The 17,476-nt window shown below is 43.5% G+C and overlaps 1 protein-coding gene across 3 annotated transcripts in view; it reads left to right on the top strand.

The window, feature by feature from the left end:
* The window catches only part of LOC119181046 (uncharacterized), a 53,934-nt gene that overhangs the window by 10,064 nt on the left and 26,394 nt on the right, over nt 1-17,476 (top strand). For 2 of the 3 annotated variants that reach the window (XM_037432223.2, XM_037432222.2), the window contains exons 2-4: nt 6,322-7,186; nt 10,760-10,916; nt 13,912-14,029. In XM_037432223.2, coding sequence (XP_037288120.2) covers nt 6,322-7,186; nt 10,760-10,916; nt 13,912-14,029 — 1,140 coding nt within the window. Of the gene's footprint in view, nt 1-6,321; nt 7,187-7,545; nt 7,695-10,759; nt 10,917-13,911; nt 14,030-17,476 lie in introns of all 3 variants that reach the window. The other variant, XR_005111142.2, reaches the window with a different exon arrangement.

Below are 17,476 nucleotides of genomic sequence, written 5' to 3'. Positions count from 1 at the left end.
TCGTTTTTCGCAGCGGTCACTCTGCCATTCATGTGTGCAATCCCTCAGACAGCGGGTCATCCCTACTACGTGGAGAATGCCTGGGAAGCTACGAACCTTACGAGTGCATTCTTCCGGCTACTATACCCGATTCTATGGTTTCGCTCCCAATTTGTGCTGTCACTCCTACCATCGCGCCTAATGATCTGGACGTCTTCTCGGATGCCATCAACTCTGAGCTCGAACCAACTCGGGGTGAAGAGATTATAAATCTTCTACTCCGCTTTCGCTCTTCATTTGATCGTGACCAGTCAGGCTTAGGTCGAACCTCTGCGGTCGTTCACCGTATTGACACTGATCAACAAGCCCCGCTAAGACAGCATCTGTACCGTGTGTCATCTGCTGAACGCCGTGTCATCGACGAACAAGTGGACGACATGTTCAAACGTGGCATCATCGAGCCCTCCAACAGTCCCTGGGCTTCACCAGTTGTTCTCGTCAAGATAAAAAGACGGATCCATCCGGTTCTGCGTTGACTACCGCCGACTCAACAAGATAACGCGCAAAGACGTATACCCTCTGCCGCGCATCGATGATGCTTTGGACTGCCTACAAGGAGCAGAGTTCTTTTCCTCCCCATCCCTATCATTACTCGTTTCAACCCCCTCGGCCGCAACTGACCCTACAGCTGACATGCGCTCTCCCATAGAAAGCCGCTCCACGCGGCAGGCCGTACTGTGCGCTTTTTCACCCAGTGGCCGTGGCATGCCTTTTAAAGCGTTTAACTGAAACGCTACGCTTTCTCGTGACTGCTGATTTTATAAGAGCTTTCATAGATACTTGCAGTGCACGCGACAACCGTTGCTTACATGCGTAAGGCTGCACTTAGAAAAAAAATACCAGCCAGCAAAAAACTCGTACTTCCCAACTGTGTTCGGTATCATACCAGCCACCAGATAAAATCGGACAATGTGCACTGTTCAGCGCCAACTGTGCTTCATCCGGTGAGGCAACATCGCGTTTTCGCTGTAGTTAGCCCCCTTAGAAAAATATAGCAATTTAATGTTCCAGCTTCCTCACCGGCCTGCTTGAACTTCACCAATTTTGGCAGCAGTATGTGATCCAACTCGGCACCTTCGAATTCGCAAAGGCCGAAGGTGCCGGTCCCTGGTTCAGTGGGAATCGATAGTTTGTTCCAGCTTGTCTTAAAAAGCCTGATGTTGCGGCTCCACTTCTGTTGTGTCAGTGTTAACGGCTGCGGTAAACCCGATTATATAATGCTTGAAGCTGTTTGTTTTTATAACTGTTCACTTTCTTCGGGCAGCTGCTGCTTTACGGTCGTCCTTCTTTTTTTAGCTGGGAGCTGGCGTTGTTCACACATGTTTCTCTCCTAGTTGGCGTTTCTTCTTTTGTTAAGTATTTTGGCACATCCGAGAAGATTGTAGAAACAGCGTCCTCTGTTAGCAGTGGCTGATCGCATGGAATTTCAACTGCCTCTTCATTGATGACATGACCATAAGGTCTCTGTATAAACATTGCCTCGAAGTGCCATTCACGAACAACGTAGTCGTTGGTTAGTTCCTTGTCACCCCATTTTTTAATACGGGCCCAAATTTTGTGTCGAAGTGGTTTCTTGGCAGCTCGAAATCGCGACACCCTTTTCGGACATGACTTGTACCCACTTTTGCATCCTGGCACAAAACACGTACCTGCTTTTGCTGGCATGGCAAAAGTGCGCCGCTACTCGGGATGATTTACATCGTGTGCATCCCAGATTCACACATAGTTGCACATCCAGAGTTCCACAAAACTTACTCGTGTGGCAGCTTGCGCACTGTGTCAAATACACGGGGCTGGCTGTAGCAGTGTGGATCCTGTAAGCTCCCGACGACGGCTGCGCTCCTAGTGGAGTAAGAAATGTCATTTCAGTTTTGCGCGCTTCTCTTCCATGGCTCGCATATGGCATCCGTCAAACTGCCCCTTCCAGTCATCGTACTTTAACCATTACAGTGAACTAGAATGTACTTCAGTGGCGTAACCGGCCGAGCTCAGGCGTCTTCCTTTAAAGGGCCCACTCACCAAGCCCCATACCAAATTTTAGTTAAACCGTGAAAGTTGTTGGGTATCTGATAAGGAAAATTTTGCCACAAAAATGTTTTGAATCAATTCATTACGAGCCGAGAAAAGTTTTTTAGAAGCGGCGCGAAACGAGGATGAGAGGATGCGAACTCGAAACTCTTGCCGCTCCTCCGCGTAGCCTTCGCAAGCCAAATCTCTTTCCTACCCTCTCCGGCATCCGACCAAGAGGTCACCTATGCATGACGTGCCCTAACAAGCCCAACCCTCCTGCACGCGAGCGGCGTTTTTTCTTACCAGCGATGTTTTGAGGTTTACTGTCTGCTTTCACGGGATGGTTTGGAAACGCTGGCTTAGACGTGGTAGAATAGATGAGCACAATGAGTGCGCGAATGCGTAGGAGCGTTCCACGGCTGTCGTCTGCTCAATGCACTGACCGCGTCCACGGGGACACGAACGCATTCGAAACGCCGGCACATGAGCCCCGCATCTCGTTGTAATTCATGAGGCAAAAAGACCCTCGCATTTCCTTATTGCGTCTCATTATTTATCTAGAGCTTTATTCATCTCTTCAAGCAACAAATTATTAACTACGCATGTTGTGTTAAATAATTTTTCCCATGTCCCAGGTCACTGTTTGCAACGTCGGAGCATAATCTTCTACGGGGTATGTAGGGCCATTCATACGCGCATGTCATGCCCTCATTCTCTGGGCGTGCGCTCAAGAAAGAAAGGAGGAGCAGCGTCCATCTTAAAATTTGACTCATTTCCGTGGCGCATAGCGTTGCGAATTTCGGTAGACGTGATCATGAACGCCTTATCTACGCATTGCGCTTGTCAGCTCAAAATTGTCAAACCTGGTGAGTGGCCCTTTAACACAGATGCCATGAGATGGTTCCACTTGTACATTTCCTAGCAGCTTCGGCTGCGTTGTAGGACTATCGTGGGCTCCTTCAAGCTTTCAGCTGCATTTAATTTTAACTCGTATTTGGATTCTGCCTACAGCCAACTTGCTGACTCTCTGGCTCGGAAGTATCGCTTTGACCAGATATACATATTTTTTCATATTTACTGCACATGTGCAGACATCACAGTCATGGATTTTACTTTGAATCGTCATGGAAATCCTGAAAAAGTCGGAAAATTTTGAAAAAGCAAATTGGTAAACCTCCTGATGACTTACAATTTATGACCAATAAACATTGTTTATAACAGTTGAGCTTGTCCAGCACTCAAGCAACTCCGAGTCCCACTCGCAGTCGCTCTAGCATTGGCACTAGCCTGTCCCAAACATTGTATTTTTACACTGCTTTGTCGCTTGTTTACATGCTTGAGTGGGCAATGTCACAATTTATTTACAGTAACACCGAATGATCCCACTGCTTTGCCCACTCATCATCACTCACTTCACGGAAATGCGGGGATATTTTGCAAATTAGTTTCAAGCTCCATTGTGGCTCTGTGGTAGAGTACTGAACAGCCACGCAGAGGGTCCGGATTCACATCTCATTTGATTCTGATCATCTTTTTCTCACTTTAATAATAATTATTAATTGGTCATAACATCCCAAAACGACTTTTTAATTATGAAAGGTGCCGTAGTGAAGGGCTCTGAGAATTTTGACCGCCTGGGGTTTCTTAATGTGCACCAAAATCTAAGCATATGGGCCTCAAGCATTTTCGCCTTCAATTTTTTTTTAACTGTGTTTTCACGTTGTATCAGTTAATTTTTCATGTCTATTGGTTGTGCCATCGACGGAGTTACTGCTCAACATAGGAACGGGTGCTGTTTGAAGACAGAAGTCATCATTACCTATGCTTTCCCAACATATCATGTGAAGCACGTGAATGCAACAGAAAAGTGGACGACACATGGACCCTTCTCCCAGTGATTGACACACACATCTTTGGGGATCATTATTGCTCCAACATCAAGTGTGTTTAGTGACCATTGCGTGCCTGAGATGCTGAGCGCTAGCGACACCACGGCGGCAACGACGCTGCTAGACCTGCTGGTCGGTGCCAGCACAAGCTTGCGAGGTGAGGCGGTTATCATGAGCCAGCAAGGGAATATATTCCTTACAGCAGCAGTGTGTATGATTGTTCACATCGATTTCAGAGGCACGTCATACACTCCGCGTTTCTTCAAATGGCTTGAAACTTATGTGCACATTCGGGCAGGCTTCCCAAGTGGACAGCTAGCAGTCGTTTAATTGTGATGAGCATTGTTGCAAAGGGTCACTTTGCTGGAGACACTACCATGTCCGAAGATAGTTCGAGGTGCCACATTGCTGAACCTACGTCAAGAGTATTTTCTTGTATACTTGACATGATCACAATTTAAAAATATTAACCATTTCCCGAACAGAACTCCATTGGGATGCGAAGCAGCAGCGGTGGGCACAGCGCTGACCCCATTGAAATGGGTGTTGACACGGGTGCTGGAAGAATGGTTTGAAGCAAAACTCGGTGTAGCGTTTTGTGGAGTAAACGTTTGTTCGAAACCCAAAGACACAAGAGGCAGGTTGGGTTTCATGTAAGTTTCATCGCAGATAAATGAGTCGAAAGAGCAGATAGATTTAGTCGCGCTTCTGCAGCAGTGGTGCGGACGGACGCAGCCTGCTAGCCATTTTCAGTGGTAGGCTGCGTTCATATGGCTGCTGCAGATTTGCAACTAAATCTGTCTAGTGTTTCCACTCGACTTGCAGTAGAGTGTTGCGGGCGGAGGAGAGGGTGAAGCGAGGAAGAAGTATGTTGCGAGCTGCCAAAGGAGCCAGGAGTTGCTGTGGTTGAGGGAGAGAGTGATGTCAACACGCATCCGCGACTTGACCTACTTTGCATCGTTCCAGCAACTGGGGCGAAGGGAGCGCCGTGCGGCGTGTTGGCACAGAGACACGGATGAACAGGGTTACACAGGCCAGTCAAAAAGCTGCTTCGCATCTAAAACAAACTGTGCATGTATTTAGAGCCTAATATTTTATTCTTTCATGCAAGGATTGAAGCTTACTGATAGAATAATTAAATATTTAATTACAAGCCACTGAACATTAATTACTGAAGCTCGTAAAAAACATTCCTTTTTTTTATTTCTTGTAATGTAATTTTGGGTGCCCTGGTATCATGCTATGCATATTCGACGCATTTGCAGATGATGGATCACAGTTTGCGTCTGAAGGGAATATGAAATACTTGGTGAAAACATTGTGGAAGTGGACGTGAAAACTCATTCCCGTAAAAAAGGGCGACATATTTGTCCAACGGTATTTGTGAAGTGGACTTGGCTGGATTTGTTTGCTAATGGTGGCTCATTATGGTTCATAACACAAAGAAGCTTTGGGAGTACCTTTTCAAAGCCGATGATACTTGGGGTTGAAGTCGATGATTTGACAAAGCATAATCTGGTTAGGAAGAAGCATGAAGAGCAAAGTAAATGAAAAAGTACTGACCAAAATGAAAAGGTTTAAAAATGTAAAAATTGACATTTCAGTTACCGTAGTGTAGCCTTGTTCACAGTAAAGAGAACAACAAAGCTATTTGTAGTGAACAATATTTGAGCGCTTCAACTTAATTTTTGCCTGCGTCGTCCTCTGCAAAAGAACGTCATGTAGGAATGGCTGAAGGAAACGAGAGATGTGCCTGTGACATTGTTCTTTCTAAAGAAGGAATTATAGCACTGCCGATAAATAGAGATCTCGGGAAATGTTCAGGTCCAGATAAAATGCTGAATTCAATTCTAAAATATTGCTCTGAAGCAGGGTTACTAGTTCCAGTTATAGTAAATGGATTTGGGCTTCTTTCTTCAGGGTCGCTTGTAGAATTTTCTAGTTGCCTGTATTGTTTTTAAGCTTTATTGGTATTTTTCTCTCAACTATAATTATTTTAGCAATCATTTGTTCACTAATAGCACAATTTTTGATGACTTAGTAATTGAGTGTTGAAGTTAAGCATACATCAAGGTAATTAATAAGCAATGATCACACCTTCCAAACTTGCAATTGGCCAAATTGAGACCACCCTGGAGACAACGTTAAAAAGCAAATATCTGCTCTTTTTCCTAGTTCCACATTCTTAGTTTTGTTCTTAGTTACGTATTTGAGCAACATTTGTTATTATAAATAAAAACATTTTCAAGAGTGGGAAAATTTATTGTATTCCAGCTTTTTGTGGCTTCTTCTGTGATGACTATTTGCTTGTTAACTTCGTAACATCTGGCAACTCTGTTTTTTTAAGGGTTTGTGTTTCTTTTTTTTTTTTTTGCCATTTTAGGATGAGCAAGCACGCGAAGCCTTGGCTTCTCCAAGGTCCAATGTTAAGACCCTCCGGGAGCTGTTCAATGACAAGGATGCCAAATCTACACCGCATGCTACCTCTGTCAAGAGGCCAACTGAGGTTCGGATTCCTCGCCCAAGTCTTGCACCAAAACCGCCCAACAACCGCAACTGTTCTTTAGGCTCTGTGAAGGAAACATCCAGCTCTTTTGGTGGTTTCCCGGAAAGCCGGAGAGCGTCCTTCACCAGGGGAGCCTCGTTTGAACATGTCGGAGTGCTATCGGGGGTTGAGCCATCACAGCAAATGCCATCTGGAGATGCACCACCACAACAGGCACTATCAGGAGCTGTATCATCACAACAATTGCCAGTAGGGGCCGTCCCATTGCAAGCGCCACCAAGGGCTGTGCCATCACAACAAGCCTCACCAAGGGCCGGGTCCTCCTCTGACTTCCGCAAAGACTCTTTGCTGCCCAAGGCTGTAGGAGACCACCCTGCCTCTGCGTCTTGTGAGGCTGTGTGTGAAGAAGAGGAGGACTACGTGACACCAATTACCCTGTCAAAGCCCCCAGAGCATCCTCGTAGAGAGACTGTAGCATCGTCGCAACCGAAGCACGAGGAATCATGCCTGCCAAAGCCTGTGGAGGGTTCTTCGCAGAGGACAAAGCCAAAGCTACCCGAGCCCCCTCTGTATGTGCCAGCGCAGTTTATGCACCACCCTGTGGCGTCTGGCTGGCTGCGGCGAACACTGCCTGCTGCTACTGCTTGCCCTTCAAAGCCAGCGAGGCCCTCTGGAATGTGCTTGCCGGTCCACTCTAGTCTACATCTTGCACACAGCGCAGCCCAGCCAGACAGGCCTTCGTGTGAGTGTCTTGGGTGGCCATTCTGTGCGGGATGCATCTAATTGGCGTGCCTTTAGTACACTGTTTCTAGTATTGGTTTAGAAGAGGTACAAACTTAACAGAGAAAGATTAGCACAAGTTACTGGTGGCCGCTGCCGGAAAATTGTGACACACAGTGCAATCGTTCGCGAGCATTTATAATAGTGCAATTTCCAAACTCATTCCATTTTTCAAAGCAGGGGTCGCTGGCATACCAGCGGAAAATGGCCCATCTTGCTGTTGGCCTGTCCAAAGAAACACTTGTTCATTGCTTACCGGCAGATGTAGCTACCCACATTTTTTTTTACACTAGATTGCAAACAACCACATCTTTATTGCAGTTGCCTCAAAAAAGCTGTTTGTTGGAGTGCTTTCTGCCGGCCACCCCTGCTTTGGAAAATGGAAGGTGCTCGGCACCTTTGAGAATAGACTGCTTGAGAAACAATGCCGTGTGTCGCAATCTCGCCGCTTCGGAGACCGGTCACTCATGGTAATATTTTTTTCCATTGAGACTGTGTAGTGTCGCCATTTTCTTTTTGCAGTAAGCATGATAGACTAAAGCTCTGTGAAATGTGGAAGGTAAATAGGGTAACGAAAGTTATCTGTGGAGCTAGAGATGCAGCATGTGGAAGCCTGCTTTTGATATATTCATTTCCACGACTTGTATAAATAACTTAGCCTAGGAGCTCAGACATGCTGACTTAACGCTAAAGTTACTTCAAGATTTTCATTAATCTGTAGGGAATCGCTGCTAACCCAAAGGTCACAGGTTTGATCCCAGCTGCAGCAGTCGCATATCGATCGAGGTAAAATGATGGAGGTCCTTGTACTGTGCGATGTCAGTACACATTAAAGAATACCAGATGGTCGAAATTTCTAAATTCCTTCACTACGGCATCTCTCAGGATCATATCGTGGCTTTGGGTTGTAAAACATTAGATGTTATTAGTGAAATAATCTATAGGTAATTAAGTGAATAAACCTGTGATCTTTGCCTTTGTTTGCTTCATCGGCAAAGGATGTACACATTTCTCGTCAATAACAAATGCTTTGAATGCATCCTCAGTACCCTCATGGTCAGCAGCCAATCTACCAAGAGATCCAAGGCATCCAATAACCTGGCTTGGAGTGGGCACAAGAGCTTTGAGGTTAAAGTTTGTGTTTCACACTTTTGTCGCTCAAATCACTTGAGATTACTCAAATAACTGCATCTTCTAGTCATTTATTTCAGAAAAAAGTTCGTTAAATCAAGGTGGTCAAGGCCAAGTTAAGGTAATTTAGGTTGATGACAACATTGATCCTGTCAAGGAATGTAAATGTCTTCATGGGAACTTTTAATACTTGGGTAAAATTAGGTTTATTAGATAGTTTTAATAGTAATTTTGTATTTATGTTCAGAACTAGCGTGAAGCTGAAACTTTTTTTTTTTTTTCATAATATTGAAACTGGCTGAAAAAATAATGCAGTGATTTGCGAAAAAAAAAAAAAAATGGGTTTCCAGGTTCATTGATGGTCCATGCCCAAAAATGATGCGCCATGATATTGATGCGAATACTTGATCAATAATAAAGTAAAAAGGGGACAGTGCTCAGATGAGTACGAAAGGCGACATCAAGACAGGACATCCGCTGTATGTGATGCAGGTTTTGTTTAGGCCTTTGATGCAGGTTCTTTTAGGCCTAGGGCTAAACTTCCGAGAGCATGAACAAGAACAAAGCCATTGGCTTAACAAACAAGCATAAAACCTTAAATAGAACCTAAGACTAATGCACAAGTAAACACTTAATAAAAAGTTCATTGTTTCTTTTTAAAAGAGTTTCAAAGTGCAAAGTGGGAGTTCAACGAAACCTGTAACAACAAAGCATAGCGAGGATGCGGCTCAGCGGTGCCGCATTGAAAATTGCGAGTTGGATCTCGCCAAATGTGGCAGCTTGACTGGAGTAGTTGACATGGGCTCGGTAGTGATGACAAGTGCACAGCTCGGTCCCATAGCCCGACTGCTGTTGCAACATTGCCTGCCGGCGCCAAGGCCACAAGCCTTAGGCTGGAGTTCACGACTGAATGGCTATGGTGCTGTCGAGTGGGAACACGATGGCAGGAGGCCCCAGTCAGTCTTCGTGGCTCAAGTCTGCAACTCGACGACCAATCTTCAGCACCTAGTCTGGGGACCACCTTTCGGTTGACTCATCCTCCTCGAACTCCAGTTCGAGCTTTTCCATCTTGGCCTTTAGCTTAAATTTGAGCCGCTTCTCTTTGGCCTCCATTTGGAGCTGCTCCCTCTGTGCCCTTTCCTCAGACTCTTGTGCCATCCGCTCGTTGTACCACACTTTAAATTCCACTTCCTTCAGACCCATACCCTCCACCAAATCCTATATTTTCCGTGTGCTAGTAATGGTTTTTACCCAACAATCAAGATGAAGAACAAACAGCTTTGTCCTGTCACGGACCCCAATTTGTGACAGGTTTGGTTAAAAAAAAAAGCTAGTTGGGCTAGCTGTGAAATACTATTATCAGAAAAGAGAAGGAGGTAAGCTTTTGATTTTCACAAGAACGAAAATATATTTGCACTCGTGAAGAAAAATGGAAATGCTAAAATAAACAAAGGTATGCTAGCAAGCATCAGCCCAAACAAAAATAAGTATAGTTAACATTAACCTCTCAAAACCTATAATGTGCCTAATGAGTCCACACACCAAGCTCTTGAGGAGAGAATTGTGCTCATCAACAGTCCAGTGGGGAAGACATAACGTTGGAAGTCGGTGAGCTCAGGTCCTTAGCCCAACAGCTTGCTCCCATTGTACGCTCACGTTGTACCTCGTCATTCGTGGCCCTCCAGTACACATGCACTTCACTCGCAACGTAAGGTTTTATTGGAAAGCAATTTTTCGAATGCAGCCAGCATCGTTACAAAAGTTGTCATAGAAGGTGAAAAGTGAGCCCCATCAAGATGTTATCAGGAGCACAGCCAGTTGTAAAACATACTCGCCACTAAAACCACATCATGATATGGCACTGTGCTATACACATGTGGATGGAGTAGTCACTTTTTTGGTGAGAGGGTCACAGAAGCCTGGCCAATGCATTTCTTTTTTAATCTAGTGATTAAAAGAGAAATGTGAGGACTTCAAGTCTTGTCTTCATGTCGTGGAAAGGTGGCAGTATCGATAAAATAGGATTTACATCTACACGATAGACCATCATTGGCCTGATGATAGGATGATGCATTAGAGGAGTAGAGTGTTGGCGTTAGTGCAGCCTTGTGTTGTGCATCTCCCACTCTCCTCGACGCATACTTTACCACACGATGAAGGAATTACATGCACAGAGCCTAGCTTTCAAGCTAGACTGCAAGCCTTATGTTAACTATTTCTAGAGACTGAAAAATGCTAAAAAAGATGAAAAAGACAATGCTGTAGGGAAAGCTGCCACCTGAAGAAAAAAAAAAAATCTGCGCTTGTGCATCGCTTTCCCTTAAGAGGTTGTACATGGTTGTACATATTTTAGTAAGTGATAGTGTTGCGAACTAGTCTGTGTTTCAGAGTTTGTTCTGTGCAGTGCCCTGCCGAAGCACTCCTCCTCCTCCTGCTCCACCTACACGAGCCCCACCGCCTCGTCCTTTGGTGCCTAAACCTCTGCGTATGCTTCCATCATTGCCCATTGCTGCACCAGCAGACGATGCGTGCTCAGAACCCAGACAGACTACATCTCCCATGTGAGTGCTGCCACTTGCCAAACAAATGAAATGTAGCCCTCCTTTAGCAGAAGTTATTGAAGATGTGCAATTCTACAGTATTCTGCACAACTGCAGAATTGTATTATTGTATTTGCCCCTCCTGCATGGGCCAGTATATTGGCCTGCAGTATCGATAAATAATAAATAAATAAATAACTGATTTACAATATGCGTAGCCCTTGTTTTTTAGGGGCGAAGCTCCTTAGGGCGTGGGCTGTGCGTCCCCTGTAGCCTGTATGTAGCCACCTCTAGTTTAGTTCTTGCAGTGTTCACTAGATGGCGGTACCGTCCCCTGTATGTAGCCACCTCTAGTTTAGTTCTTGCAGTGTTCACTAGATGGCGGTACCGTCTCCTGTATGTAGCCACCTCTCGTTTAGTTCTTGTAGTGTTTACTAGATGGTGGTACTTGTAGCTGATGATGAAAAGATGCAAGATGTTATAAACTAGAAAGTGGTACTTGTAGTTGATGAAAGACGCGAGATCTTATAAAATAGGAATGATGTCACATATGGCGCGTGTCATTGGTTGAAGGCAATCGTTCGATTTAGTGCGGCGACGTACGCTAGGGGGAGCGATGTAATAAAATCGAGTGGGCAAAATGTACAGAGGATTCATGGTTTACCAGGTTTACCTCCGGAGCTTCGCCCACTCATCATCATTCACTTCGTGGATATGGCGGAATTTTTTTCACAGAGATCTTGCTGTATACAATCGACTATGGTATGGCATAGGGAAATTAACTTCATAAACACTTGCAAGTTTTCACTGACATACGGTACTTTGATCTTCATAGCAGGAACCACATGGAGGTTTATGAAATTATGGCGAGTAAATGTATTTATTCCGATCAGTGCTGCATGGCAGGTCGAGTGCGCTTCTGTATTAGCCATTGCTGCTCATAACTCGGCGATGTTATGGGCCCAATTAAGCATCTAAAAAAAAAAAAGAGGGAGAAATATACAGTAGCTTTAATGAAAAGCAGCGAAGCTGGTTTATCTTAAAGTCTTACCATGGCATTCTTGCTTGATGCTATGTTTTGTAGGCAAAGTAAAGTTGAACCACAGTCTTTCACAGACCATGCAAGAATGTCCAAACTCCAGCGCTAGAACTAACATGCAAAACGAGCTGTAGCACCTCTGGTAAAAGCGCGAGCTCTTCGGTACTTGCCCTCTTCTAGCGGAGCGGGGAAGGTTGGTCTTTGTTGGTGGGCGGCACAACGTACTTTTCCTGGACACCGAACATTTCTCCTTGAGCTTTAACTCTTTCGTTGCCATGCCTATTCAAATCGATCACCAGTGATCGACACTTTTTGGTCATCGATTTTGGCATGTTAAATTTCTTTCTCGTGGCCCCAGCACTTTCTAGTAGTTAGTTCAGTCTCTAAACTTTCGGAATTTTTTTTCGAATTTGCCAACTTGGGCAACATAGCGATTTTTTTTAGATTTTTGTACGAACCAATGTGCGTGTGTAGTTGGAAAAATTCACTAGGTTGGCGAACTTGACAGAAGTGCGTGCCCCTAATGATTATGCTACAGTAACATCGAAGTTCTGTAATGAAAAAAAAAACTTTGCAAGCAAAATAATGAATTTATGTGTTAGCTTCCCAATTTGATTGAGTTGAGCTGTAGTAATTGTCAGAAATTTATGCCAGCTAACCAATACAGAGCTGTTGCTAGAAGTCAGAGAAAATTAATTCTGCAAAAGAATGTATGGAGTGTGTATAAAGTATACGTGCATGTAAAGTGCATGTATAATGTGTGCAGGTGGCTCTCGCAGCCAGTTTCCAGGCACTTTGGTTTTGCTTTATCGATATATCAGGCACAGGCTCACGTATAGCGTCACTAGTCGCTCCTATTACGCGGTCGTCACGCGTGCTTGGGCGCACATCAGCACTTCAAAACACATGGGCTGCTCCAAACTGTCTAGCGAGCCCACCTGAATTGAGTGAGAATGAGCGGACATTTCGTGGATGACAGCACCTAGGCTTGAAGGTTTACGGCCACGATGTCTTGTGTCAGCCTGAGACATCCATAGCCGTTCATTGGTTTGTTTTGTTTACATCCTCAAGTTATCTCCTCCGCCACAAGTGCATATAGCTTCTGACCTTTGTGCATAATCTTACAGTTACTCAGGTTACGTGCGCAGTTGTCACTTTGCTGGGGTGTGTTGTGGTGGCGCTGGCTGCAGAGCTTCTTTTAACGGCAAGGAGGGCCCCGAAGCACATATTGGCCCTGATTACGGAGCAGGCCGAAACATTTTGGAACTGCACCTGATATTGTCCTTTTTTATTACGATATGCACAAAGATGCAAAGGAATATGCTTGGATGCATATATTGGAATGCCAACCTATGCGGAGTGAGGTGGCTTATGGAAAAAAAGTGATGCTAGATGAAATAGTGAAGTTCATTGGACATCTCATTTATCAAGGGATTATTCACATCGCGGGGATCCATCTGTATTGGAACACCTAGAGAGACTTATCGCAAGGCAATGAAAATTTACCGAGAAGAGTGTACGAGTATGCTTGTGTCTCGCGAAAAACCATGCAATGCTTCACCGCATGACATGAGCAATGAAGCAGTTTGTTGGTTGTGATTTTCTTTGTCTATATTAAGAGAAACATTTTGTACAACATCAATTATTTTATACTGTTTTTGGGTCATTTATCTACTAATTGCATATTATGAATTTTTTTCGTTGTGAATATTTTTGTATATATAGTGTTTTTTATTCCACTGTTTACCATCTGGTGGCGAAAAATTTCACTTTTCACATTTTTATTCATTCTAAAATACTGTTGTTGGATTACTACCTATGTTTTTTGAAAAAAAATTTTATTCTGCAAAGCTTAGTATGCTGCAATGCGTGCCGGAGTACTTTTCAAACTGGCAAAAATGATCTTCTTAAGACATATGAAAAACAACCATTCTCGCGCAGCAACGAAAAAGTTAAGAAGCTGTAATTTCTATGCAGCCCCGAGTATACGGAGGACGAAGAGCTGGGCAGCCAGGCAGCTGATGACGAGCCGTATGCAGACACTGAAGTCAATGACGAGACACTGCCCCCTCAAGACGACGTGCTTTACGACGATGTGAGAAAGTTTTGTATGCTTCTCCCAGAGTTTGAAGGGAAATATCAAATGTTTATAAAGGCATAAAAAAATGTCTTGGAATAGTACGATTGTCAAAATAACTGCACTTTTATGTACACCGGATGCTGGTGCGGCAGGAGTGCAACATGCAGTGCTGCTTTTCCAGAGCACGCTGATATCAAGAGGCACATTCCATTTTTCAAAGCAGGGGTGGCGAACGGAAAGCACTCCAACAAGTGGCTTTTTCGGGGAAGCTGCAATGAAGATATGGTTGCACTCAACACCAGAAAAAAAATTTGTGCTATGAACAAGTGTTTCTGCCTAAACACATTTTCAAAGTACTTTATTGATTTCGACAAAACTCTTTTGCATACTTGTGTGCAGATTTGCAATTTTCTCCTTGTACATTAAGTACTTCTCAAATTACATTCTGGGAGACTAAGTAATTAGGCTCATCAAAATTGCCTGGGATGAGTACAGGATGCAAGAAAATAGGCATGCATTTCTAAACCTGTTTGAACAACCGCATGTAGTAAATTCGCAAATGAGTCTTTTCTATCGCAAGTGCTCGGCTCACAACAAACTATGGCTCCAAAAATTCATTCGAAATGTTTAATACTTTAAAGCTACATGACATTGCGAGAGTCGAATGCTTTACCCGAGACGGTGGTACCGCAGCCCACTGTCTACAAATTTGTCAAACTTGCTGACCTAACCGTTTTGTCAGCTACAAGATAGCGACGCTATCGGGACTTTACTGTTCATTGTCGGTCCTCTTTCCAAGTATACTGATATTTGTGATCCAAAATGGTGGAAGTCATTCTAATTTAGTATCTTGGCATGCTTGCCTTTCTCTACTCTTATCTTTTCTTCAGTTTCTACACATGTGACTGAAACATGTGCACTCTTTATTAACGAAGGTTCAGTGTCATCATATTTCTGTATCATGGCTTTTCTTTACAATTGTATTTTTATGTATTATGCTATTTTTACTATCTTTACGTTTGTTATATTGGTGAATATGTAATACAGTCGAAGCCCTTTATAAGAGGCACTGATATGAAAGACAAATGGGTATAAGACACCAGTGTGCCTACAGTAAAATACAGGGTGATGGAGAAATCCATCATGGTACCCTGCTTATAAGAGACATTTCGTATAAAAGACAAGAAATGCTGCCCTGAACAGGCCCCTTATAAAGGGGTTCAGCCGTATTTGTAGACACTTCTACCCACTGCTGTAAAAATCTCTGAAGTTATTGACAGTATTACTAAAGAAAATTTTAAAAATATATACTGCAAAAATTATTCCACATTTGAAATCTGCATGCTCATATACATATACTCAGTTTCATTTAAATCAGTTTATAATTTGACATGTTTTCGAGGCGTTGTGTCCTTAAGGGGAGATGCTACTCAAAAAAAGTTTATTCTGTAGCCTAATTTAATGAAATTTTTGCAATGAAATATCGCATTTGAAGGAGATATTTCACATGTTAAAGAATATGTTGGCAAAATTTCATCCTAATGTGGCTATCGCAAGTACCAAGAACATGTCTAAACTGAGGTGGCCAGAAAATGGATCTTAAGAAAAATAAATTTTAAAAGTATGTCAAAACTTATCTATGCAGCAATGATATGTTTCTTAAAATAATCTCTATTATGAGAGCTTGCCAATCATTGTTATTGTGAGCATGTAGCTTTATTTAACTCCTCATAGGAAATAAAGTGACAAGCAGCCCGGTGACAATTTTGAGACATTAAGCTCTTCTTTATTTTAGCAGCGAAGCAGTGTTTTTTAAGAGCTCTTTTAACCTACCTTAAGTTGACTTTTATCTTCTTTTTTTTTTTGTTATGAATGTAGAGAAACTAAGCTTATGTAAGCAAATAAAAACAATATGTAATTTTGGCAAAAACCATATTCCAGCAAAGCTGCTTGTGTGTCAAAACATAAAAACATCTGTGGCTGTGGATGCCACGAGAACCCTGAGATGCGGTTCATGCTGGTTTGTGTGACATCTTGCGAAGGTGCAACATCCGGACACATGAGGGGGGGGGGGGGGGAGGCAAGCATAGGCAGTTAAGAAATCTTTCATCGCATGAAGAAATACAGAGTTGTTATAGCTCAGCATCGATATAGCCAGGCATTGTCTATCAAAGCTTGGGATTGGAGAGCACGATAACATTAACAATTTATGTCTGTTAAATCCCGAGTGGACACTAGGTAGCGTCGTAATTGGACGAGTCCTTTGGTGGCGAATTTTTCAAACTATCCGAATGGGATTAGGGTGAGCCAAGCATAAAACGGGCTATTTTGTTTCTTTGGGCCCATGTTTATCGCATTTCGATCCAGTCCGTGTCATCCGAAGGCTATTTGCTATCCATTCTATCGACAGAATGAGGCCTCCACCTGTTTTGCACCCATGTTGGGGCTATTCATTTGTCTTGACAGTCGGACCACCTCTATCATTATAGTGCGACTCCTTAAAATTCTCTTTCAGTGCTGCCCCTGTTCTGTGACAGAATTTGTCATCATGTTTGTGCATGCTTCATAGTTCATAGGCTTCCTAAAATGTTCTCATGGAACCTTGAGATTGAAACATTTTGCTTCAGACACGATTGTGGCTGAGCCATTTCGCTATGGAGTGTGTTTAAGGAGAGCACTTACTAACAACTGTCTTCTTGCAACAATGTATATAAATTCCACAACCACAAACCTTTGCAAGCCCATGCGTAACAAGACTGATTGCATACATAAAAACAGATTGCCAACAAACGTGCGCATGCACAAATTCATATTCCGAGGGGTGCAAAGAATCCCTGATACAATGCCCCCCCCCCCTCTTTTTTTTTTTTTTGTTGATGTGGTATAGTTTCAAGCCATGTTCATTGTTTCTTCTGCCAAGAATCAATCTCTCATGAAATCGCATAGCACAGTTGCAGCAGGAGTCAAAACGAGCAACAGGATGGGCTCCTTTGTCAACATTATTAGTTACTTTTTGCTAAGCTTGTGCAAATATCAGTGATTCCTCTTGTGTGCCAACTGTGCCAAAGTGCATCAAATGAGATTTACTGTGCCATTCTGATAATATCGACAGAAATTGCACTGCCAAGCTGGGATTTAGGAGCGTCCATCACCGGCAGTAGCCACGCCTGCACGTCAAAATATGTGCCCCTTGTTCTCCAAGCCACCAACGTCAGTCACGTGGCTAGAATTATTCCGCTGAATAAACAGTGGGCGTGTGTGTATCCTGAATAATACACAATGCCGTGTTTGGTGCTTAACAGTGAAACACACCTGCCGCATGAGTTCGTGACGTCTAGTTTAATCTGTAGCGTGAAACTGTGGCAGCGATTCATTGGTGGACGTCATCCGTTCCAGATATGCTGCTGATAGCTCGTTTGAAGAGCACTGCAGCATGTAACCAAAGCGATTTTTACTAGAACC

Source organism: Rhipicephalus microplus, chromosome 10 (genome assembly GCF_043290135.1).
Source record: "Rhipicephalus microplus isolate Deutch F79 chromosome 10, USDA_Rmic, whole genome shotgun sequence".
In the NCBI taxonomy this organism is placed as follows: Eukaryota; Metazoa; Arthropoda; class Arachnida; order Ixodida; family Ixodidae; genus Rhipicephalus; species Rhipicephalus microplus.
Note: the sequence above shows the minus strand (reverse complement) of the source record. Positions and strands in the feature narration are given on the sequence as shown.